General features: G+C 66.3%; 1 protein-coding gene across 1 annotated transcript in view; it reads left to right on the top strand.

Annotated features, from left to right (window-relative positions):
* The window catches only part of OPLAH (5-oxoprolinase, ATP-hydrolysing), a 75,632-nt gene that overhangs the window by 13,731 nt on the left and 38,059 nt on the right, over window positions 1-23,842 (top strand). Inside the window, 10 exon segments of the mRNA XM_059849680.1 lie at window positions 4,924-5,119; window positions 7,058-7,223; window positions 9,916-10,054; window positions 10,962-11,029; window positions 12,277-12,557; window positions 12,646-12,758; window positions 15,829-15,999; window positions 19,823-19,960; window positions 22,674-22,812; window positions 23,605-23,717. Coding sequence (XP_059705663.1) covers window positions 4,924-5,119; window positions 7,058-7,223; window positions 9,916-10,054; window positions 10,962-11,029; window positions 12,277-12,557; window positions 12,646-12,758; window positions 15,829-15,999; window positions 19,823-19,960; window positions 22,674-22,812; window positions 23,605-23,717 — 1,524 coding nt within the window.

Raw genomic sequence — 23,842 nt, 5'->3', positions numbered from 1 at the left:
ATTGGGTCTGGGGGTGGAAAATGGGGAAAAAAGGGAAAAAAAATCCCAAAATTGGGTCTGGGGGTGGAAAATGGGAAAAAAGGGGAAAATCCCAAAATTGGGTCTGGGGGTGGAAAATGGGGAAAAAATCCCCAAATTGGGTCTGGGGGTGGAAAATGGGAAAAAGGGGAAAAATCCCAAAATTGGGTCTGGGGGTGGAAAATGGGGAAAAAAATCCCAAAATTGGGTCTGGGGGTGGAAAATGGGGAAAAAAGAGAAAAATCCCAAAATTGGGTCTGGGGGTGGAAAATGGGGAAAAAGGGGAAAATCCCAAAATTGGGTCTGGGGGTGGAAAATGGGGAAAAAGGGGAAAAATCCCAAAATTGGGTCCGGGGGTGGAAAATGGGGAAAAAAGGGGAAAAATCCCAAAATTGGGTCTGGGGGTGGAAAATGGGAAAAAAGGGAAAAAATACCAAAATTGGGTCTGGGGGTGGAAAATGGGAAAAAAGGGGAAAAATCCCCAAATTGGGTCTGGGGGTGGAAAATGGGGAAAAAAATCCCAAAATTGGGTCTGGGGGTGGAAAATGGGGAAAAAAGGGGAAAAATCCCCAAATTGGGTCTGGGGGTGGAAAATGGGGAAAAAGGGGAAAAATTCCCAAAATTGGGTCTGGGGGTGGAAAATGGGAAAAAAAGGGAAAAATCCCAAAATTGGGTCTGGGGGTGGAAAATGGGGAAAAAAATCCCAAAATTGGGTCTGGGGGTGGAAAATGGGGAAAAAGGGAAAAAATCCCAAAATTGGGTCTGGGGGTGGAAAATGGGGAAAAAATCCCAAAATTGGGTCTGGGGGTGGAAAATGGGAAAAAAGGGGAAAATCCCAAAATTGGGTCTGGGGTGGAAAATGGGAAAAAGGGAAAAAATACCAAAATTGGGTCTGGGGGTGGAAAATGGGGGAAAAAAGGGGAAAAATCCCCAAATTGGGTCTGGGGGTGGGAAATGGGGAAAAAGGGGAAAATCCCCAAATTGGGTCTGGGGGTGGAAAATGGGGAAAAAAGGGGAAAAAATCCCAAAATTGGGTCTGGGGGTGGAAAATGGGGAAAAAAGGGGAAAATCCCAAAATTGGGTCTGGGGTGGAAAATGGGGAAAAAGGGGAAAAATCCCAAAATTGGGTCTGGGGGTGGAAAATGGGGGAAAAAAGGGGGAAAAATCCCCAAATTGGGTCTGGGGGTGGAAAATGGGAAAAAGGGGAAAAATCCCAAAATTGGGTCTGGGGGTGGAAAATGGGAAAAAGGAAAATCCCAAAATTGGGTCTGGGGGTGGAAAATGGGGAAAAAAGGGGAAAAATCCCAAAATTGGGTCTGGGGGTGGAAAATGGGGAAAAAAGGGGAAAAAATCCCAAAATTGGGTCTGGGGGTGGAAAATGGGGAAAAAAGGGGAAAAAATCCCCAAAATTGGGTCTGGGGGTGGAAAATGGGGAAAAAAGGGGAAAATCCCCAAATTGGGTCTGGGGGTGGAAAATGGGGAAAAAAGGAGAAAATCCCCAAATTGGGTCTGGGGGTGGAAAATGGGAAAAAAATCCCCAAATTGGGTCTGGGGGTGGAAAATGGGAAAAAAGGGGAAAAATCCCAAAATTGGGTCTGGGGGTGGAAAATGGGGAAAAAAATCCCAAAATTGGGTCTGGGGGTGGAAAATGGGGAAAAAAGGGGAAAATCCCTAAATTGGGTCTGGGGGTGGAAAATGGGGAAAAAAGGGGAAAAATCCCAAAATTGGGTCTGGGGGTGGAAAATGGGGAAAAAGGGGAAAAATCCCAAAATTGGGTCTGGGGGTGGAAAATGGGGAAAAAGGGGAAGAATCCCAAAATTGGGTCTGGGGGGGGAAAATGGGAAAAAAGGGGAAATATCCCAAAATTGGGTCTGGAGGGGGAAAATGGGGAAAAAAAAGGGGAAAAATCCCAAAATTGGGTCTGGGGGTGGAAAATGGGGAAAAAAGGGGAAAATCCCTAAATTGGGTCTGGGGGTGGAAAATGGGGAAAAAAGGGGAAAAATCCCAAAATTGGGTCTGGGGGTGGAAAATGGGGAAAAAAGGGGAAAATCCCTAAATTGGGTCTGGGGGTGGAAAATGGGGAAAAAGGGGAAAAATCCCAAAATTGGGTCTGGGGGGGGAAAATGGGGAAAAAGGGGAAAAATCCCAAAATTGGGTCTGGGGGTGGAAAATGGGGAAAAAGGGGAAAAATCCCAAAATTGGGTCTGGGGGGGAAAACGGGGAAAAAGGGGAAAAATCCCAAAATTGGGTCTGGAAGTGGAAAATGGGGAAAAAATCCCAAAATTGGGTCTGGGGGTGGAAAGTGGGGAAAAGGGGGAAATCAATGATTGGCTGATGGATTGAGTGATTGATTGATTGGCTGATTGTTTGATTGGCTGATTGATTGAGTGAGTGATTGATTGATTGAGTGACTGATTGAGTGATTGATTGAGTGATTGATTGGCTGATTGATTGAGTGAGTGATTGATTGATTGAGTGATTGATTGATTGATTGATTGATTGAGTGATTGATTGATTGGCTGATTGATTGAGTGAGTGATTGAGTGATTGATGATTGATTGAGTGATTGATTGATTGGCTGATTCATTGATTGATTGGCTGATTGAGTGAGTGAATGATTGATTGATTGGCTGATTGGCTGGCTGATTGACTGATTGGCTGAATGATTGATTGATTGGTTGATTGATTGGCTGATTGATTGAGTGATGGATAGATTGATTGATTAGCTGATTGACTGGCTGATTGATTGGCTGATTGATTGACTGGCTGATTGATTGATTGGCTGATTGATTGACTGGCTGAATGAATGATCAACTGATTGATTGGCTGGTTGATTGCTAGATTGGTTGATTGATTGAGTGATCCTCTGATTGATTGGCTGATTGGCTGGTTGATTGATTTGATTGACTGGCTGAATGATTGAATGATCAGCTGGTTGACTGGCTGATTGATTGGCTGATTGATTGATTGGCTGTTTGATTGATTGATTGATTGGCTGATTGATTGATTGATTGACTGATTGACAGCTCTGCAGCTGGGGTTGGGGGGGGTCACACCAGGTCCCCCAGGTGTTCCCCAGGTGTGTCCCTGCAGGTGACCGGGTCACGAGCAGCAGGTGTGGTCTGGGGTACAGGTGTGACTCAGGTGTGACTCAGGTGTGACACAGGTGACACAGGTGTGTCCCTGCAGGTGGCTAGGTCACGAGCAGCAGGTGTGGTTTGGGGTACGGGTGTGACTCAGGTGTGACTCAGGTGTGGCTCAGGTGTTCCCCAGGTGTGACACAGGTGTGACACACACCTGTCCCCCAGGTGGCCAGGTCACAAGGAACAGGTGGAGGCCCTGTCCCTGTCCCTGGGTTTCTCACAGGTGTGGTTTGGGGTACAGGTGTGACTCAGGTGTGGCTCAGGTGTGACACAGGTGACACACAGGTGTTCCCCAGGTGACACAGGTGTTCCCCAGGTGTTCCCCAGGTGACACAGGTGTGTCCCCCAGGTGGCCGGGTCACGAGGAGCAGGTGGGCGCCCTGGCCCTGGCCCTGGGTTTCTCGCAGGTGTGGTTTGGGGTACAGGTGTGGCTCAGGTGTGGCTCAGGTGTGACACAGGTGACACACAGGTGTTCCCCAGGTGACACAGGTGTGTCCCGCAGGTGGCCGGGTCACGAGGAGCAGGTGGGCGCCCTGGCCCTGTCCCTGGGTTTCTCGCAGGTGTGGTTTGGGCTGCAGGTGTGACTCAGGTGTGACACAGGTGACACACAGGTGTTCCCCAGGTGTGACACAGGTGTGACACACACCTGTCCCCCAGGTGGCCAGGTCACGAGGAGCAGGTGGGGGCCCTGGCCCTGGCCCTGGGTTTCTCGCAGGTGTGGTTTGGGGTACAGGTGTGACTCAGGTGTGACACAGGTGACACACAGGTGTTCCCCAGGTGACCGGGTCACAAGGAGCAGGTGGAGTCCCTGTCCCTGGGTTTCTCACAGGTGTGGTTTGGGGTACAGGTGTGACTCAGGTGTGACACAGGTGTTCCCCAGGTGTTCCCCAGGTGACACACACCTGTCCCCCAGGTGGCCGGGTCACGAGAAGCAGGTGGGGGCCCTGTCCCTGGGTTTCTCACAGGTGTGGTTTGGGGTACAGGTGACACACAGGTGTTCCCCAGGTGTTCCCCAGGTGACACAGGTGTGTCCCCCAGGTGGCCGGGTCACGAGGAGCAGGTGTGGTTTGGGGTACAGGTGTGACTCAGGTGTGACACAGGTGTGTCCCCCAGGTGGCCGGGTCACGAGGAGCAGGTGTGGTTTGGGGTACGGGTGTGACTCAGGTGTGACTCAGGTGACACACAGGTGTTCCCCAGGTGACACACACCTGTCCCCCAGGTGGCCGGGTCACGAGGAGCAGGTGGGGGCCCTGGCCCTGTCCCTGGGTTTCTCACAGGTGTGGTTTGGGGTACAGGTGTGACTCAGGTGTTCCCCAGGTGTTCCCCAGGTGACACAGGTGTGTCCCCCAGGTGGCCGGGTCACAAGGAGCAGGTGTGGTTTGGGGTGCAGGTGTGACTCAGGTGTGACACAGGTGACACACAGGTGTTCCCCAGGTGACACACACCTGTCCCCCAGGTGGCCGGGTCACGAGGAGCAGGTGGGGGCCCTGGCCCTGTCCCTGGGTTTCTCACAGGTGTGGTTTGGGGTGCAGGTGTGACTCAGGTGTGACTCAGGTGACACACAGGTGTTCCCCAGGTGTTCCCCAGGTGACACACACCTGTCCCCCAGGTGGCCGGGTCACGAGGAGCAGGTGGGGGCCCTGGCCCTGTCCCTGGGTTTCTCGCAGGTGTGGTTTGGGGTACAGGTGTGACTCAGGTGTGGCTCAGGTGTGACTCAGGTGTTCCCCAGGTGTTCCCCAGGTGACACAGGTGTGTCCCCCAGGTGGCCGGGTCACGAGGAGCAGGTGGGCGCCCTGGCCCTGGCCCTGGGTTTCTCGCAGGTGTCGCTGTCCTCGGCCGTGGCCGGCATGGCGCGGGCGGTGCCGCGGGGGCTCACGGCCTGCGCCGACGCCTACCTGAGCCCAGGTGTGCGGAGATACCTGCAGGGCTTCTGCCAGGGCTTCCGGGACGGGCTCAAGGTGAGCGGGGACACACCTGGGACTGACTGACCTGGGATAGACATGGGACTGACCCAGGACTGACCCGGGACAGGTCTGGGACAGGTTTAGGGTTTGACCTGGGCCCACCTGAGCCCAGGTGTGCGGAGATACCTGCGGGGCTTCTGCCAGGGCTTCCGGGACGGGCTCAAGGTGAGTGGGGACACACCTGGGACTGACTGACCTGGGACTGACCCGGGACAGAGCAGGGACTGACCCCGGATAGAGCAGGGACTGACCCGGGACTGACCCGGGACTGACCTGGGCCCACCTGAGCCCAGGTGTGTGAAGATACCTGTGCAGGTTCTGCCAGGGCTTCCGGGATGGGCTGAAGGTGAGCTGGGTTAAAATGACCTGGGATAAACATGGGACTGACCCGGGACTGACCTGGGACAGGGCAGGACCGACCAGGGCTGACCCAGGACAGAGCAGGGACACTGACCCGGGACTGACCCGGGATAGAGTGAGAGACGAGTGGGACAGAGCTGGGACAGAGCGGGACAGACATGGGATGGACACGGGACAGACAGACACGGGACAGACAGACACGGGACAGACAGACAGACACGGGACAGACAGACAGACACGGGACAGACACGGGACAGACACGGGACAGACAGACAGACACGGGACGGACAGACAGACACAGGACAGACACGGGACAGACACAGGACGGACAGACGGACACGGGACAGACACGGGATGGACACGGGACAGACAGACAGACACGCGACAGACTGACAGACACGGGACAGACACGGGACAGACACGGGACAGACAGACAGACACGGGACAGACACGGGATGGCCAGACGGACACGGGACAGACACGGGATGGACACGGGACAGACAGACAGACACGCGACAGACAGACAGACACGGGACAGACACGGGACAGACACGGGACAGACACGGGACAGACTGACAGACACGGGACAGACACGGGACAGACACGGGACAGACACGGGACAGACAGACAGACACGGGACAGACTGACAGACACGGGACAGACACGGGACAGACACGGGACAGACACGGGACAGACACGGGGAAGGTCGGACCCCCCTCCCCCCCATGTGCCCCATCCCACCGGGACCCCCCGTGGGCCTTGATCCTTCTGGGGCTGCCCATCCCCCCATGGGCACCCACCCCCCCGGGACCCCCCACCCATTTCCCACCCGGCCCCCTCCCCCACCAGGCCCCTCCCACCCCGTGGGGCCCCCCTGAGCCCCCTCCAATGTCCCCCCAATTCCGCTGAGCCCCCCAGGACCCCCCCAGGACCCCCCTGACGCCCCCCGCCCCTCATTTCAGGGGGTCCAGGTGCTGTTCATGGGGGGCTCTGACCCCCCCTGACCCCCCCCTGACGCCCCCGCCCCCCAATTCAGGGAGTCCAGGTGCTGTTCATGGGGGGCTCTGACCCCCCCTGACCCCCCCCGACGCCCCCCGCCCCCCATTTCAGGGGGTCCAGGTGCTGTTCATGGGGGGCTCTGTCCCTCCCAGACCCCCCCTGACGCCCCCCACCCCCCATTTCAGGGGGTCCAGGTGCTGTTCATGGGGGCTCTGACCCCCCAGACCCCCCCCTGACGCCCCCCGCCCCCCATTTCAGGGGGTCCAGGTGCTGTTCATGGGGGGCTCTGATCCCCCCTGACCCCCCCCTGATGCCCCCCGCCCCCCATTTCAGGGGGTCCAGGTGCTGTTCATAGGGGGCTCTGACCCCCCTGACGCCCCCCGCCCCCCATTTCAGGGGGTCCAGGTGCTGTTCATGGGGGGCTCCGATCCCCCCTGACCCCCCCAGACCCCCCCTGACGCCCCCCGCCCCCCATTTCAGGGGGTCCAGGTGCTGTTCATGCGCTCGGACGGGGGGCTCTGTCCCCCCCTGACCCCCCTGACCCCCCCTGACGTCCCCCGCCCCCCATTTCAGGGGGTCCAGGTGCTGTTCATGCGCTCGGACGGGGGGCTCACGCCCATGGCCACTTTCGGGGGGGCGCGGGCCATCCTGTCGGGCCCGGCCGCGGGGGTCGTGGGCTACGCCCGGACCACCTTCGACCCCCGGGACGGGACCCCCGTCATCGGCTTCGACATGGGAGGTGAGGGGTCCCGGGGGGGGTCCCGGGGGGGGTCCCGGGGGGTCATGGGGGGTCTGGGGGTCCCATTGAGGGTGGGGGTCCTGTGGGGTCACGGGGGGATTGGGGGGTTCCCATTGGGGTTGGGGTCACGGGAGGGTCACGGGGGGATTGGGGTCCCTGGGGGTCCTGCTGGGGTTGGGGTCCTAGGGGGGGTCACGGGGGGATTGGGGGTCCCGGGTCCCACTGGCATCGGGGTCACGGGGGGGTCAGGGGGGGATTAGGGTCACGGGGGTGGGGGTCTCGGGGGGATTGGGGGTCCCAGGGGGGATTGGGGTCCCATTGAGGGTGGGGGTCCCGCTGGGGTTGGGGTCCCGCTGGGTTTGGGGGTCCCGCTGGGTTTGGGTTCTGGGGGTTTTGGGGATCTGGGGGTTTTGGGGGTCCCGCTGGGTTTGGGGGTCCCGCTGGGTTTGGGGTCCCGCTGGGTTTGGGGTCTGGGGGTTTTGGGGGTCCCGCTGGTTTTGGGGGTCCCGCTGGGGTTGGGGGTCCCGCTGGGTTTGGGGTCCCGCTGGTTTGGGGTCCCACTGGTTTTGGGGGTCCCACTGGGTTTGGTTTCGGGTGGTTCTGGGGGTCCCGCTGGGTTTGGGGGTCCCGCTGGGTTTGGGATCTGGGGGTTTTGGGGGTCCCGCTGGGTTTGGGGGTCCCGCTGGGTTTGGGGGTCCCCCTGGGTTTGGGGGTCCCGCTGGGTTTGGGGGTCCCGCTGGGTTTGGGGTCCCACTGGGTGTGGGGGCCCCGCTGGGTTTGGGGTCCCACTGGGTGTGGGGGCCCCGCTGGGTTTGGGGTCCCGCTGGTTTGGGGGTCCCTCTGGTTTGGGGGTCCGCTGGGTTTGGGGTCCCGCTGGGTTTGGGGGTCCCACTGGGTTTGGGGTCCCACTGGGTTTGGGGTCCCGCTGGGTGTGGTTTCGGGCGGTTTTGGGGGTCCCGCTGGGTTTGGGGGTCCCTCTGGGTTTTGGGGTCCCGCTGGGTTTGGGGGTCCCGCTGGGTTTGGTTTCGGGCGGTTTTGGGGTTCTGGCAGTTTTGGGGACTCCGAGTCCTCGCTGGTGCCTCGAGGGAGCTGCGATGAGGGGCCTGGGGGGCCTCGGGCTGGGGTCTCTGTGGGCTCGGGGGTTCGGGGGTCTCTGTGGGTTCGGGGGTACGGGGGTTCGGGGGTCTCTGTGAGTTGGGGGGTTGGGGGGTTCGGGGGTTCGGGGGTCTCTGTGGGTTCGGGGTTCGGGGGTCTCTGTAGGTTTGGGGGTACGGGGGTCTCTTGGGTTCGGGGGTTCGGGGGTCTCTGTGGGTTTGGGGGTTCGGGGGTCTCTGTGGGTTTGGGGGTTCGGGGGTTCGGGGGTCTCTGTGGGTTGGGGGTTCGGGCTGTTCGGGGGTCTCTGTGGGTTGGGGGTTCGGGGGTCTCTGTGGGTTCGGGGGTCTCTGTGGGTTGGGGGTTCGGGGGTCTCTGTGGGTTTGTGGGTTCGGGGGTTCGGGCGTCTCTGTGGATTCGGGGGTTCGGGGGTCTCTGTGGGTTCGGGGGTTCGGGCTGTTTTGGGGTCCCCCCGGGCACCTCGACCTGAGCTGCTGTGAAGGGGTTGGGGTCTGTCTGGGTCTGGGGTGCGGCAGTTTTGGGGTCCCCCCCGGCTCCTGGATGGACCTGACTGCCGTGAGGGGGTTGGGGTCTCTCTGGGTTTGGGGGTCCTGCTGGCTTTGGGATCGGGCGGTTTTGGGGTCCGGCAGTTTTGGGGTCCCCCCCGGGCGCCTCGACCGACGTGAGCCGTGTGAGGGGGGTGGAATGGGGCGGTTTTGGGGTCCCTCAATTTTGGGGTCCCTCAGTTTTGGGGTCCCTCAGTTTCGGGGTTGGAATGGGGCGGTTTTGGGGTCCCTCAGTTTCGGGGGTCCGTCAGTTTCGGGGTTGGGGAGGGGGCTGTTTTGGGGTCCCTCAGTTTTGGGGTCCCTCAGTTTCGGGGTTGGGGAGGGGGCTGTTTTGGGGTCCCTCAGTTTCGGGGTCCCCTCCCGGGCACCTCAAGGGCCGTGTGAGGGGTTGGGGTCTGTCTGGGTTCAGGGTCTGGCAGTTTCGGGGTCCGTCTGGGTTTTGGGGGTCCCGCTGGGGTTGGGACGGGGTGGTTTTGGGGTCCCTCAGTTTTTGGGGTCCCTCATTTTTTGGGATCCCTCAGTTTTGGGCTCTGTTTGGGTTTTAGGGGTCTCGCTGGGGTTGGGACAGGATGTTTTTGGGGTCCTTCAGTTTCGGGGTTGGGGAGGGGGCTGTTTCGGGGTCCGGCAGTTTCGGGGTCCCCCTCCCCAGGCACCTCGACGGATGTGAGCCGTGTGAGGGGTTGGGGTCTGTCACTTTTGGGGTCCCTCAGTTTCGGGGTCCCTCAGTTTCGGGGTCTGTCTGGGTTTTGGGGGTCCCGCTGGGGATGGGGCAGGATGTTTTTGGGGTCCCTCGGTTTCGGGGTTGGGGGAGGGGGCTGTTTCGGGGTCCCTCAGTTTCGGGGTCCCCCTCCCCAGGCACCTCGATGGATGTGAGCCGTGTGAAGGGTTGGGGTCTGTCACTTTTGGGGTCCCTCAGTTTTGGGGTCCCTCGGTTTCGGGGTTGGGGGAGGGGGCAGTTTCGGGGTCCCTCGGTTTCGGGGTTGGGGGGGGGGGGCTGTTTCGGGGTCCCTCAGTTCCGGGGTCCCCCTCCCCAGGCACCTCGACCGACGTGAGCCGCTTCGCGGGCGAGCTGGAGCACGTGTTCGAGGCCAGCACGGCCGGGGTCGCCATCCAGGCCCCGCAGCTGGACATCAACACCGTGGCGGCCGGGGGGGGGTCCCGCCTCTTCTTCAGGTGGGGAGGGGGCTCCGGGGGCGGGGGCAGGGCTGGGGAGGGGCTGCGGGGCTGGAGGGGGGGGCTGGGGAGGGGCTCCGGGGCTGGGAGGGGGACGTGGGGGGGGGTCGGGGGGGGTCCCGCCTCTTCTTCAGGTGGGGAGGGGGCTCCGGGGGCTGGGGGGGCTGGGGAGGGGCCTGGGGGCTGGAGGGGAGGGCTGGGGAGGGGGTCCGGGGGCTGGGGGGTGTGGGGAGGGGGCTCCAGGTGTGTCTCAGGGGACTGAGGGGCGCCTGTGGGTGTCACTGTCCCTTCTGTGTCCCCATGGTTGTCCCCGCGGGTGTCCCCATGGCTGTCCCCGTGTCCCCATGGCTGTCCCCTGTCTGTCCCCGTGTCCCCGCGGCTGTCCCCCTGTCTGTCCCCTGTCTGTCCCCGCGGGTGTCCCCATGGCTGTCCCCTGTCTGTCCCCGTGTCCCTGTGGCTGTCCCCTGTCTGTCCCCGTGTCCCTGTGGCTGTCCCCTGTCTGTCCCCGTGTCCCTGCGCGTCCCCCTGTCTGTCCCCGTGTCCCCGCGGGTGTCCCCACGGCTGTCCCCTGTCTGTCCCCGTGTCCCCGCGGGTGTCCCCATGGCTGTCCCCATGGCTGTCCCCGTGTCCCCGCGGGTGTCCCCATGGCTGTCCCCTGTCTGTCCCCGTGTCCCCGCGGGTGTCCCCACGGCTGTCCCCTGTCTGTCCCCTGTCTGTCCCCGTGTCCCCGCGGCTGTCCCCATGGCTGTCCCCTCTCTGTCCCCGTGTCCCCATGGCTGTCCCCATGGCTGTCCCCTGTCTGTCCCCGTGTCCCCGCGGGTGTCCCCACGGCTGTCCCCATGGCTGTCCCCGTGTCCCCGCGGGTGTCCCCATGGCTGTCCCCATGGCTGTCCCCGTGTCCCCGCAGGTCCGGGCTCTACGTGGTCGGTCCCGAGTCCGCGGGCGCCCACCCGGGCCCCGCCTGTTACCGCAAGGGTGAGTGAGGGACACCCGTGTCCCCGTGTCCCCTGACCCCCTCCATGTGTCCTCTGACCCCCCCGTGTCCCCTGACCCCCTCCATGTGTCCTCTGACACCCCCCCCGTGTCCCCTGAACCCCCCGTGTCCCCCTGACCCCCCATGTCCCCGTGTCCCCAGGCTGTCTCCTGACCCCTGATCCCCCCCCAGTGTCCCCAGGCTGTCCCCTGACCCCCCGTGTTCCCCTGACCCCCCCCGTGTCCCCTGAACCCCCCGTGTCCCCTTTGACCCCCCCCATTGTCCCCAGGCTGTCCCCTGACCCCCGTGTCCCCTCTGACCCCCGATGTCCCCGTGTCCCCAGGCTGTCCCCTGACACCCCCCCCATTGTCCCCACATGGTCCCCTGACCCCTGATGTCCCCTCTGACCCCCTCTGACCCCCTCTGACCCCCTCTGACCCCCGATGTCCCCAGGCGGTCCCCTGACCCCTGATGTCCCCTCCGACCCCCGATGTCCCCTGATCCCCCGTGTCCCCCTGACCCCCGGTGTCCCCGTGTCCCCAGGCTGTCCCCTGACACCCCCCCATGTCCCCAGGCGGTCCCCTGACCCCTGATGTCCCCTCTGACCCCCTCTGACCCCCGCTGTCCCCAGGCTGTCCCCCCTGACCCCTGATGTCCCCTCTGTCCCCTCTGACCCCCGCTGTCCCCAGGCTGTCCCCTGACCCCTGATGTCCCCCCTGTCCCCCCTGACCCCCGCTGTCCCCAGGCGGTCCCCCCTGACCCCTGATGTCCCCTCTGTCCCCTCTGACCCCCGCTGTCCCCAGGCTGTCCCCCCTGACCCCTGATGTCCCCTCTGACCCCCGCTGTCCCCAGGCTGTCCCCCCTGACCCCTGATGTCCCCCCTGACCCCTGATGGCCCTCCTGACCCCCGCTGTCCCCAGGCGGTTCCCTGACCCCTGATGTCCCCTCTGACCCATGATGTCCCCCCTGACCCCCGCTGTCCCCAGGCTGTCCCCCCTGACCCCTGATGTCCCCTCTGACCCCCTCTGACCCCCGCTGTCCCCAGGCGGTCCCCCCTGACCCCTGATGTCCCCCCTGACCCCCGCTGTCCCCAGGCTGTCCCCCCTGACCCCTGATGTCCCCTCTGACCCCTCTGACCCCGCTGTCCCCAGGCTGTCCCCCCTGACCCCTGATGTCCCCCGTGACCCCCGCTGTCCCCAGGCTGTCCCCCCTGACCCCCGCTGTCCCCCCTGACCCCTGATGTCCCCAGGCGGTCCCCTGACTGTCACCGACGCCAACCTGGTGCTGGGCCGGCTGCTCCCCGAGTTCTTCCCGCGGATCTTCGGTCCCGACGAGAGCCAGCCCCTCTGTCGCGACACGGCCGTGGCGGCCTTCCGCCAGCTGGCCGCCACCATCCGCGCCTTCCAGGGCGACAGCGGCGACACGGCTGGCGACACGGCTGGCGACAATCTCTCGGTGGAGGAGGTGGCGCTGGGCTTCATCCGCGTGGCCAACGAGGCCATGTGCCGGCCCATCCGCGCCCTGACGCAGGTCCGGGGGTCCCGGGGGGGCTCGGGGGTGGGCAGGGGGCCCGGCGGGGGACAGCGGTGTCACCCGCGTGTCCCCACGGTGGCGGCAGGCGCGGGGACACGACGCGGCGCGGCACGTGCTGGCGTGCTTCGGGGGCGCCGGGGGGCAGCACGCGTGTGCCATCGCCCGCACGCTGGGCATGGCCCGCGTCTTCATCCACAAGTACGTGAGGAGGGGGCGTGGGGACCCCCGGGGTGGGCGGGGGGCGTGGGGAGACCCCCGGGGTGGGCGGGGTACACAGGGACCCCGGGGTGGGCAGGGGGCAGCACGCGTGTGCCATCGCCCGCACGCTGGGCATGGCCCGCGTCTTCATCCACAAGTACGTGAGGAGGGGGCGTGGGGACCCCCGGGGGGGGCGGGGGGCGTGGGGAGACCCCCAGGGTGGGCGGGGGGCGTGGGGAGACCCCCTGGGGTGGGCAGGGGGCGTGGGGACCCCGGGGTGGGCGGGGGGCAGCACGCGTGTGCCATCGCCCGCACGCTGGGCATGGCCCGCGTCTTCATCCACAAGTACGTGAGGAGGGGGCGTGGGGAGACCCCCGAGGGGGGCGGGGGGCGTGGGGAGACCCCCGGGGTGGGCAGGGGGCGTGGGGAGACCCCCGGGGTGGGCGGGGTACACAGGGACCCCGGGGTGGGCGGGGGGCAGCACGCGTGTGCCATCGCCCGCACGCTGGGCATGGCCCGCGTCTTCATCCACAAGTACGTGAGGAGGGGGCGTGGGGACCCCCGGGGTGGGCAGGGGGCGTGGGGAGACCCCCGAGGGGGGCGGGGGGCACGGGGACCCCGGGGTGGGCAGGGGGCAGCACGCGTGTGCCATCGCCCGCACGCTGGGCATGGCCCGCGTCTTCATCCACAAGTACGTGAGGAGGGGGCGTGGGGACCCCCGGGATGGGCGGAGGGCGTGGGGAGACCCCCGGGGTGGGCAGGGGGTGCGGGGACCCCAGGGTGGGCAGGGGGCAGCACGCGTGTGCCATCGCCCGCACGCTGGGCATGGCCCGCGTCTTCATCCACAAGTACGTGAGGAGGGGGCGTGGGGAGACCCCCGGGGTGGGCAGGGGGCGTGGGGAGACCCCCGGGGTGGGCAGGGGGCGTGGGGAGACCCCCGGGGTGGGCAGGGGGCACAGGGACCCCAGGGTGGGCGGGGGGCAGCACGCGTGTGCCATCGCCCGCACGCTGGGCATGGCCCGCGTCTTCATCCACAAGTACGTGAGGAGGGGGCGTGGGGACCCCCGGGATGGGCGGGGGGCGTGGGGAGACCCCCGAGGGGGGCGGGGGGCGTGGGGAGACCCCCGGGGAACCCCAGGATGGGCAGGGGGCACAGGGACACCCAGCGTGGGAGGGGGGACACCGGGAAATCCGGGGGGGGGGCGGGCAGGGGGGGGTGGGGACCCCCGGGGTGGGGGGGGAGACCCCAGGGGTGGGGAGGGGGCGGGGGGCGTGGGGACACCTGGAATGGGTGGGGAGACCCCCGGGATGGGCGGGGGGCGCGGAGACCCCTGGGGACCCCCGGGATGGGCAGGGGGCGTGGGGACCCCTGGTGGGGCGGGGGTCGCGGGGGTCCCCGGGATGGGCAGGGGGCGTAGGGACCCCCTGTTGGGGCGGGGGTCGCGGGGACCCCCGTGTTGGGGTTCGGGCTGTGGGATCCCTTTTTGGGGTGGGGGCAGCGGAGACCCCGGTTTGGGGGCGGGGCTGGGGGGGGTCCACGGGGATTCCCCTCGGGGGGGAGGGGCCCTGGAGACCCCCGGACCCCTCCCCCTACCGCGTAGGGCGGGGGAGGGGCCCGGGGGCTTTGGGGCGGGGTGTCCCCGCAGTGTCCCTGTGGTGTCCCCGGGCCGTCCCCAGGGTGTCCCCGCGGTGTCCCCGCGGTGACAGCGCTGTCCCCACGGTGTCCCCGGGCGGTGACAGGGATGGCCTGGGATGTCCCTGCAATGTCCCCGCGGTGTCCCGGGGCTGTCCCGGGGCTGTCCCGGGGCTGTCCCCGCGGTGTCCCCGCGGTGTCCCCAGGCTGTCCCGGGGCTGTCCCCAGGCTGTCCCCGCGGTGTCCCCGTGCTGTCCCCGCGGTGACAGCCCTGTCCCCTCCCCGGCAGGCACAGCGGGCTGCTCTCGGCGCTGGGGCTGGCGCTGTCCCCAGGCTGTCCCGGGGCTGTCCCCAGGCTGTCCCGGGGCTGTCCCCAGGCTGTCCCCAGGCTGTCCCCAGGCTGTCCCCGCGGTGACAGCCCTGTCCCCTCGCAGGCACAGCGGGCTGCTCTCGGCGCTGGGGCTGGCGCTGTCCCCGTGCTGTCCCCAGGCTGTCCGGGGGCTGTCCCCGTGCTGTCCCCAGGCTGTCCCCAGGTTGTCCCCGCGGTGTCCCCGTGCTGTCCCCGCGGTGACAGCGCTGTCCCCTCGCAGGCACAGCGGGCTGCTCTCGGCGCTGGGGCCGGCGCTGTCACCGCAGTGTCCCCAGGCTGTCCCCAGGCTGTCCCCAGGCTGTCCCGGGGCTGTCCGGGGGCTGTCACCGCAGTGTCCCCAGGCTGTCCCGGGGCTGTCCGGGGGCTGTCACCGCAGTGTCCCCGCACTGTCCCGGGGCTGTCCCCGCGGTGTCCCCGTGCTGTCCCCGCGGTGACAGCCCTGTCCCCTCCCCGGCAGGCACAGCGGGCTGCTCTCGGCGCTGGGGCTGGCGCTGTCCCCGTGCTGTCCCCAGGCTGTCCGGGGGCTGTCCCCGCGGTGTCCCCGTGCTGTCCCCGCGGTGACAGCCCTGTCCCCTCGCAGGCACAGCGGGCTGCTCTCGGCGCTGGGGCTGGCGCTGTCACCGCGGTGTCCCCAGGCTGTCCCGGGGCTGTCCCGGGGCTGTCCGGGGGCTGTCCCCGCGGTGTCCCCGTGCTGTCCCCGCGGTGACAGCCCTGTCCCCTCGCAGGCACAGCGGGCTGCTCTCGGCGCTGGGGCTGGCGCTGTCACCGCAGTGTCCCCAGGCTGTCCCGGGGCTGTCCCCGCGGTGTCCCTAGGCTGTCCCCGCGGTGTCCCCGTGCTGTCCCCGCGGTGACAGCACTGTCCCCTCCCTGGCAGGCACAGCGGGCTGCTCTCGGCGCTGGGGCTGGCGCTGTCCCCAGGCTGTCCCCGCAGTGTCCCCAGGCTGTCCCGGGGCTGTCCCGGGGCTGTCCCCGCAGTGTCCCCGTGCTGTCCCGGGGCTGTCCGGGGGCTGTCCCCGCGGTGTCCCCAGGCTGTCCCCGCGGTGACAGCCCTGTCCCCTCCCCGGCAGGCACAGCGGGCTGCTCTCGGCGCTGGGGCTGGCGCTGGCGGACGCGGTGCAGGAGGAGCAGGAGCCGTGCGCGCTCCCGTACGGCCCCGGCGCGTTCCCGCGGCTCGAGGCGCGCCTCCGCGAGCTGGAGCGGCGCTGCCGGGACGCGCTGCGCGCGCAGGGCTTCGCACCGTGAGCGACACCGCGACACCGCGACAGCGCGACAGCGCGACAGCGCGACAGCGCGAGGGGGGCGGGCGGGAGCGCCGGGGGGTGGGGACAGAGGGGACACGGGACACTGGGGACAGCGGGGATGGGGCTGGGGACACTGGGGACTGGGGACAGCGGGGATGGGGCTGGGGACACTGGGGACACTGGGGACAGAGGGGATGGGGCTGGAGACACTGGGGACACTGGGGACAGCGGGGATTGGGACAGGGGACAACGGGGACAGGGGACACTGGGGACAGTGGGGATGGGACAGGGGACACTGGGGACACTGGAGATGGGAGGATGGGGACAGGGGACACTGAAGGTCGGGGCTGGGGACAGGGGACACTGGGGACAGCAGGGACAGCGGGGATGGGGACAGGGGACACTGGGGACACTGGGGACAGAGGGGATGGGACAGGGGACACTGAAGGTCGGGGCTGGGGACAGGGGACACTGGGGACAGTGGGGATTGGGACAGGGGACACTGGGGACAGCGGGGATTGGGCAGGGCACAAGTGACACTGGGGACAGCAGGGACAGTGGGGTTGGGGACAGGGGACACTGGGAACAGTGGGGACAGAGGGGACAGTGGGGATGGGGACAAGGGACAACAGGGACAGGGGACACTGGGAACACTGGAGATGGGGACTGCAGACAGCGGGGACAGCGGGGATGGGGACAGGGGACACTGGGGACACTGGGGACAGAGGGGACAGCGGGGATGGGGACAGGGGACACTGGGGACACTGGGGACAGAGGGGACAGCGGGGATGGGGGCTGGGGACACTGGGGACACTGGGGACAGAGGGGACAGCGGGGATGGGGCTGGGGACACAGGATGGGGACAGGGGACACTGGGGACAGCAGGGATGGGGCTGGGGACACAGGATGGGGACAGGGGACAGAGGGGACAGCAGGGATGGGGCTGGGGACAGCGGGGATGGGGACAGGGGACAACGGGGACAGGGGACACTGGGGACAGTGGGGATGGGACTGGGGACACTGGAGATGGGAGGATGAGGACAGGGGACACTGGGGACAGCAGGGATGGGGACAGGGGACACTGGGGACAGAGGGGATAGCGGGGATGGGGACAGGAGACACAGGATGGGGACAGGAGACACTGGGGACAGCGGGGATTGGGCAGGGGACAGGGGACACTGGGGACAGCAGGGACAGCGGGGATGGGGACAGGGGACAACGGGGACAGGGGACAGAGGGGACAGTGGGGATTGGGACAGGGCACAAGTGACACTGGGGACAGCAGGGACAGCGGGGATGGGGACAGGGGACACTGGGAACAGTGGGGACAGAGGGGACAGTGGGGATGGGGACAAGGGACAACGGGGACAGGGGACACTGGGGACAGTGGGGATTGGGCAGGGCACAAGTGACACTGGGGACAGCAGGGACAGTGGGGTTGGGGACAGGGGACACTGGGAACAGTGGGGACAGAGGGGACAGTGGGGATGGGGACAAGGGACAACAGGGACAGGGGACACTGGGGACACTGGGGACAGAGGGGACAGCGGGGATGGGGCTGGGGACACAGGATGGGGACAGGGGACACTGGGGACAGCGGGGATGGGGCTGGGGACAGCGGGGCTGGGGACAGGGGACAACGGGGACAGGGGACACTGGGGACACTGGAGATGGGAGGATGGGGACAGGGGACACTGAAGGTCGGGGCTGGGGACAGGGGACACTGGGGACAGCAGGGATTGGGTAGCAGACAGGTGACACTGGGGACAGCAGGGACAGTGGGGATGGGGACAGGGGACACTGGGGGTCGGGGTGGGGACAGGGGCACTGGGGACACTGGAGATGGGACGATGGGGACAGGGGACACTGGGGACAGTGGGGATGGGGGCCTGGGGACAGGGGACACCCAGAATGGGCAGCCAGGGACAGGGATGGAAGGCGGTGACACGGGGGACAGGGGGGACGCAGTGGCAGTGTCACCAACGCTGGGGGATGGAGGACAGGGGGACATGGCAGAGGTGACACCAGGGACAGGGGGATGTGGTGGCAGTGACACTGGGGACAGGGTGACAGTGGGGACAGGGTGACAGTGGGGACAGGGTGACACAGTGGGGACAGGGTGACATGTCACAGTGATGCAGTGACACCCTAGGGACAGGGTGACACGGTGCCAGGGTGACACAGTGACACGGTGGCAGGGTGACATGGTGCCCGTGTGACAGTGTGGGTGACATGGGGACAGGGTGGCAGTGCCACAGTGCCCGTGTGATGGTGTTGGTGACAGGGTGACACAGTGACATGGTGACACGGTGACACTGACACGGTGACATGGTGACGCAGTGTCAGTGTCAGGGTGACACAGTGACATGCTGTGGCAGTGCCAGGGTGACACGGTGGCACAGTGACACAGTGCCAGGGGGCCAGAGTGACACAGTGCCATGGTGACACGGTGTCAGTACCAGGGTGCCACGGTGACACTGTGACACAGTGACATGCTGTGGCAGTGCCGGGGTGGCACAGTGACACGGTGACAGGGTGACATGGTTAGAGGGTGCCAGGGTGACACTGTGACACAGTGCCAGGGTGACACAGTGTCAGTGCCACGGTGACACGGTGACACAGTGACATGCTGTGGCAGTGCCAGGGTGCCAGGGTGACATGGTGCCAGTATGACATGGTGCCAGGGTGACACGGTGACACAGTGACATGCTGTGGCGGTGCCAGGGTGCCACGGTGCCAGGGTGACACGGTGACAGGGTGCCAGGGTGACACAGTGGCACAGTGCCAGGGTGACAGGGTGCCAGGGTGACACAGTGACAGGGTGCCAGGGTGACAGGATGACACGGTGCCAGGGTGCCAGGGTGGCACGGTGTCAGTGCCAAGGTGACATGGTGCCAGGGTGACGCGGTGACAGGTGACATGGTGTCAGTGCCAGGGTGGCACAGTGCCAGGGTGACATGGTGACACAGTGGCATGGTGCCAGGGTGCCAGGGTGGCAGGGTGGCACTGCCAGGGTGACACAGTGATAGGGTGCCAGGGTGACACGGTGTCAGTGCCAGGGTGCCAGGGTGACACGGTGCCAGGGTGCCAGGGTGACACGGTGCCAGGGTGGCACGGTGCCAGGGTGACATGGTGTCACTGCCAGGGTGCCAGGGTGACACAGTGTCAGTGCCAGGGTGCCAGGGTGGCACGGTGACGCGGTGACACGTTGTCAGTGCCAGGGTGCCAGGGTGCAGGGTGCCAGGGTGGCATGGTGCCAGGGTGGCACGGTGCCAGGGTGACATGGTGTCACTGCCAGGGTGGCACGGTGCCAGGGTGACACGGTGACACAGTGGCATGGTGCCAGGGTGCCAGGGTGGCACGGTGCCAGGGTGACAGGGTGGCACTGCCAGGGTGACACAGTGACAGGGTGCCAGGGTGACACGGTGACGGTGCCAGGGTGCCAGGGTGGCACTGTGCCAGGGTGACACAGTGACACGGTGCCAGGGTGACAGGGTGACATGGTGACGGTGCCAGGGTGACACGGTGCCAGGGTGACACAGTGACACGGTGCCAGGGTGGCACGGTGCCAGGGTGCCAGGGTGGCACAGTGACATGGTGCCAGGGTGCCAGGGTGACACGGTGCCAGGGTGCCAGGGTGGCACGGTGCCAGGGTGGCACGGTGGCACGGTGACATGGTGCCAGGGTGCCAGGGTGGCACGGTGCCAGGGTGGCACGGTGGCATGGTGCCAGGGTGGCACGGTGCCAGGGTGCCAGGGTGCCAGGGTGGCACGGTGCCAGGGTGGCACGGTGACACGGTGACAGGCCGTGCTGTCCCCAGGGAGCAGATCCGCACCGAGCCCTTCCTGCACCTGCGCTACGAGGGCACCGACTGCGCCCTGATGGTGTCACCGCGGGGCCACCCCCCGCGCCCGGGCACCTGCGGGGCAGGGGACTTCCTGGCGGCCTTCACCGCCAGGTCAGTGCCACCACCCCCCTGTCACAGGGCCACCACCCCCTGCCAGTGTCACCAATCCCATCCCAGTGCCACTGACCCCTGTCCAGTGCCACCAGCCTGTCCTGGGGCCACCAGTCCCATCCCAATTGCTGCCAGTCCTGTCCCAGTGCCACCACTGCCCTGTCCCAGTGCCACCACCCCTGTCACAGGGCCACCACCCCCTGCCAGTGTCACCAGCCCCGTCCCAGTGCCACCACCCCGTCACAGGGCCACCAGCCCTGTCACAGTGTTATCAGCCCTGTCCCAGTGGCACCAGCCTGTCCCAGTGCCACCAGTCCTGTCCCAGTGCCATCACTGCCCTGTCCCAGTGCCACCCCCCGCGCCCGGGCACCTGCGGGGCGGGGGACTTCCTGGTGGCCTTCACCGCCAGGTCAGTGACACCACCCCCCTGTCCCGGGGCCACCACCCCCTGCCAGTGTCACCAATCCCATCCCAGTGCCACTGACCCCTGTCCAGTGCCACCAGCCTGTCCTGGGGCCACCAGTCCCATCCCAGTTGCTGCCAGTCCTGTCCCAGTGCCACCACTGCCCTGTCCTAGTGCCACCACCCTGTCACAGTGCCACCACCCCTGTCCAGTGCCACTGACCCCTGTCCCAGTGCCACCAGCCCTGTCTCGGGGCCACCAGTCCCATCCCAGTTGCCACCAACCCCTGTCCCAGTGCCACCGCCCCACCCCGTCCCGGGGCCATCATCCCTGTCCCGGTGCCACCACCCCCTGTCACAGGGCCACCCAACCTGTCCCTGTGCCACCAGTCCCATCCCAGTGCCACCACTGCCCTGTCCCAGTGCCACCAGCCCTGTCACAGCGCAACCACCGCTCTGTGCAGTGCCACCACCCCTGTCCCAGTGCCACAAGCCCTGTCCAGGGGCCACCAGTCCCACCCCAGTGCCACCAGCCCTGTCCCAGAGCCACCAATCCCCGTCCCAGTGCCACCACCCCATCCCAGTGCCACCACCCCGTCCCAGTGCCACCGGTCCCGTCCCAGTGCCACCACCGCTCTGTGCAGTGCCACCACCCTGTCCCAGTGCCACCACCGCTCTGTGCAGTGCCACCACCCTGTCCCAGTGCCACCACCGCTCTGTGCAGTGCCACCACCCTGTCCCAGCGCTGTCACCATTCCCGTCCCTCCCTCCCGGCCGTGTCCCCTCCCCCTTCCCGCCCCTCCGAGGGTCCCACTCCTGGTCCTGCTGGGGTCCCTCCTCCGTCCCTCGGGGGTCCCTGTCCCCTCCCGGGGTCCCTGTCCCCTCCCGGGGTCCCTGTCCCCTCCCGTGTGTCCCTGTCCCCTCCCGTGTGTCCCTGTCCCCCAGTGTGTCCCTGTCCCCTCCCGTGTGTCCCTGTCCCCCTGGTGTGTCCCTGTCACCTCCCGTGTGTCCCTGTCCCCTCCGGTGTGTCCCTGTCCCCTCCCATGTGTCCCTGTCCCCCTGGTGTGTCCCTGTCCCCCTGGTGTGTCCCTGTCCCCTCCCATGTGTCCCTGTCCCCCCCCGTGTGTCCCTGTCCCCTTGGTGCGTCCCTGTCCCCCCGTGTGTCCCTGTCCCCCCCCGTGTGTCCCTGTCCCCTTGGTGTGTCCCTGTCACTCTGGTGTGTCCCTGTCCCCCTGGTGTGTCCCTGTCCCCTCCCGTGTGTCCCTGTCCCCTCCCGTGTGTCCCTGTCCCCCAGTGTGTCCCTGTCCCCTCCCGTGTGTCCCTGTCCCCCTGGTGTGTCCCTGTCACCTCCCGTGTGTCCCTGTCCCCTCCGGTGTGTCCCTGTCCCCTCCCATGTGTCCCTGTCCCCCTGGTGTGTCCCTGTCCCCCTGGTGTGTCCCTGTCCCCTCCCATGTGTCCCTGTCCCCCCCCGTGTGTCCCTGTCCCCTTGGTGCGTCCCTGTCCCCCCGTGTGTCCCTGTCCCCCCCCGTGTGTCCCTGTCCCCTTGGTGTGTCCCTGTCACTCTGGTGTGTCCCTGTCCCCCTGGTGTGTCCCTGTCCCCTCTCGTGTGTCCCTGTCCCCCCCCCGGTGTGTCCCTGTCCCCCCCCCGGTGTGTCCCTGTCCCCCCATGTGTCCCTGTCCCCCTGGTGTGTCCCTGTCCCCTCTCGTGTGTCCCTGTCCCCCCCCCGGTGTGTCCCTGTCCCCCCCCCGGTGTGTCCCTGTCCCCCCATGTGTCCCTGTCCCCTCCTGTGTGTCCCTGTCCCCCCCCAGTGTGTCCCTGTCCCCCCCCAGTGTGTCCCTGTCCCCCTGGTGTGTCCCTGTCCCCTCCCATGTGTCCCTGTCCCCCTGGTGTGTCCCTGTCCCCTCCTGTGTGTCCCTGTCCCCCCCCGGTATGTCCCTGTCCCCTCCCGTGTGTCCCTGTCCCTCCCAGGGTGTCTCCATGTCCCTGTCCCTGCTCCCAGGGTGTCCCCAGGGTGTCCCCACGGTGTCCCCATGTCCCTGTCCCTGTCCCAGGTACCAGCAGGAGTTCGGTTTCACCATCCCGGGCCATGTCCCCAGGGTGTCCCCAGGGTGTCCCCATGTCCCTGTCCCTGTCCCTGTCCCATGTCCCTGTCCCTGTCCCAGGTACCAGCAGGAGTTCGGTTTCACCATCCCGGGCCGTGTCCCCAGGGTGTCCCCAGGGTGTCCCCATGTCCCTGTCCCTGTCCCCATGTCCCTGTCCCTGTCCCCAGGGTGTCCCCAGGGTGTCCCCATGTCCCTGTCCCTGTCCCAGGTACCAGCAGGAGTTCGGTTTCACCATCCCGGGCCGGGCCGTGCTCGTGGACGATCTGCGGGTCAGGGGCACCGGCAGCACCGAGCCCGTGCCCGAGCCCCCCCTGGGCCCCCGGGGGGCGCCCCCGAGAGTGGAGACGGTGAGGGGGGGGCGGGGGGGCACCGGGAACCGGGGGGCACCGGGGGGCTTGGGGGAAATGGGGGGGGGGCTGGCAATGTCTGGGGTCGGGGGGTACCTGGGCTCTGGGGGTGACCTGAGGGTGGCCAGGGGGGACCCAAAGTGACCCCAGGGGTGACCCCAGGTGACCCAGAGTGACCCCAGGGTGACCCCAGGTGTCCCCCCCAGTGTCCCCATGTCCCCCCAAGTGACCCAGTGCTATTTCAAGGGGGGGTACCGGGTATGAGGTGACCCCAGGTGACCCCAGGTGTGTCCCCCAGGTGACCCAGGTGCTATTTTGAGGGGGGGTACCGGGTATGAGGTGACCCCAGGGGTGACCCAGGTGACCCAGGAGTGACCCCAGGGGTGACCCAGGTGACCCAGGTGTCCCCCCCAGTGTCCCCATGTCCCCCCAAGTGACCCGGTGCTATTTCGAGGGGGGGTACCAGGACACCCTCAGGTGACCCTAGGTGTCCCCCCCAGTGTCCCCATGTCCCCCCAGGTGACCCAGTGCTATTTCGAGGGGGGGTACCGGGTATCAGGTGACCCCAGGTGACCCCAGGTGACCCCAGGTGACCCAGGTGTGTCCCCCCCAGGTGACCCGGTGCTATTTCGGGGGAGGGTACCAGGACACCCTCAGGTGACCCTAGGTGTCCCCCCCAGTGTCCCCATGTCCCCCCAAGTGACCCGGTGCTATTTCGAGGGGGGGTACCGGGTATCAGGTGACCCCAGGTGACCCAGGTGACCCCAGGTGACCCAGGTGTGTCCCCCCCAGGTGACCCGGTGCTATTTCGAGGGGGGGTACCAGGACACCCCCGTGTTCCTGCTGGGCGAGCTGGGCTCGGACCACGCCCTGCCCGGACCGGCCATCGTCATCGACACCAACAGGTGACACCGGACAGGGACAGGGGACAGGGATGGGGACAGGGATGGGGACAGGGACAGGGGACAGGGATGGGGACAGGGATGGGGACAGGGATGGGGAAAGGGGACAGGGCTGGGGACAGGGATGG

This window comes from Haemorhous mexicanus, chromosome 1, assembly GCF_027477595.1.
Source record: "Haemorhous mexicanus isolate bHaeMex1 chromosome 1, bHaeMex1.pri, whole genome shotgun sequence".
Lineage (NCBI taxonomy): Eukaryota > Metazoa > Chordata > Aves > Passeriformes > Fringillidae > Haemorhous > Haemorhous mexicanus.
This window is presented reverse-complemented; position numbering and strand designations above follow the sequence as displayed.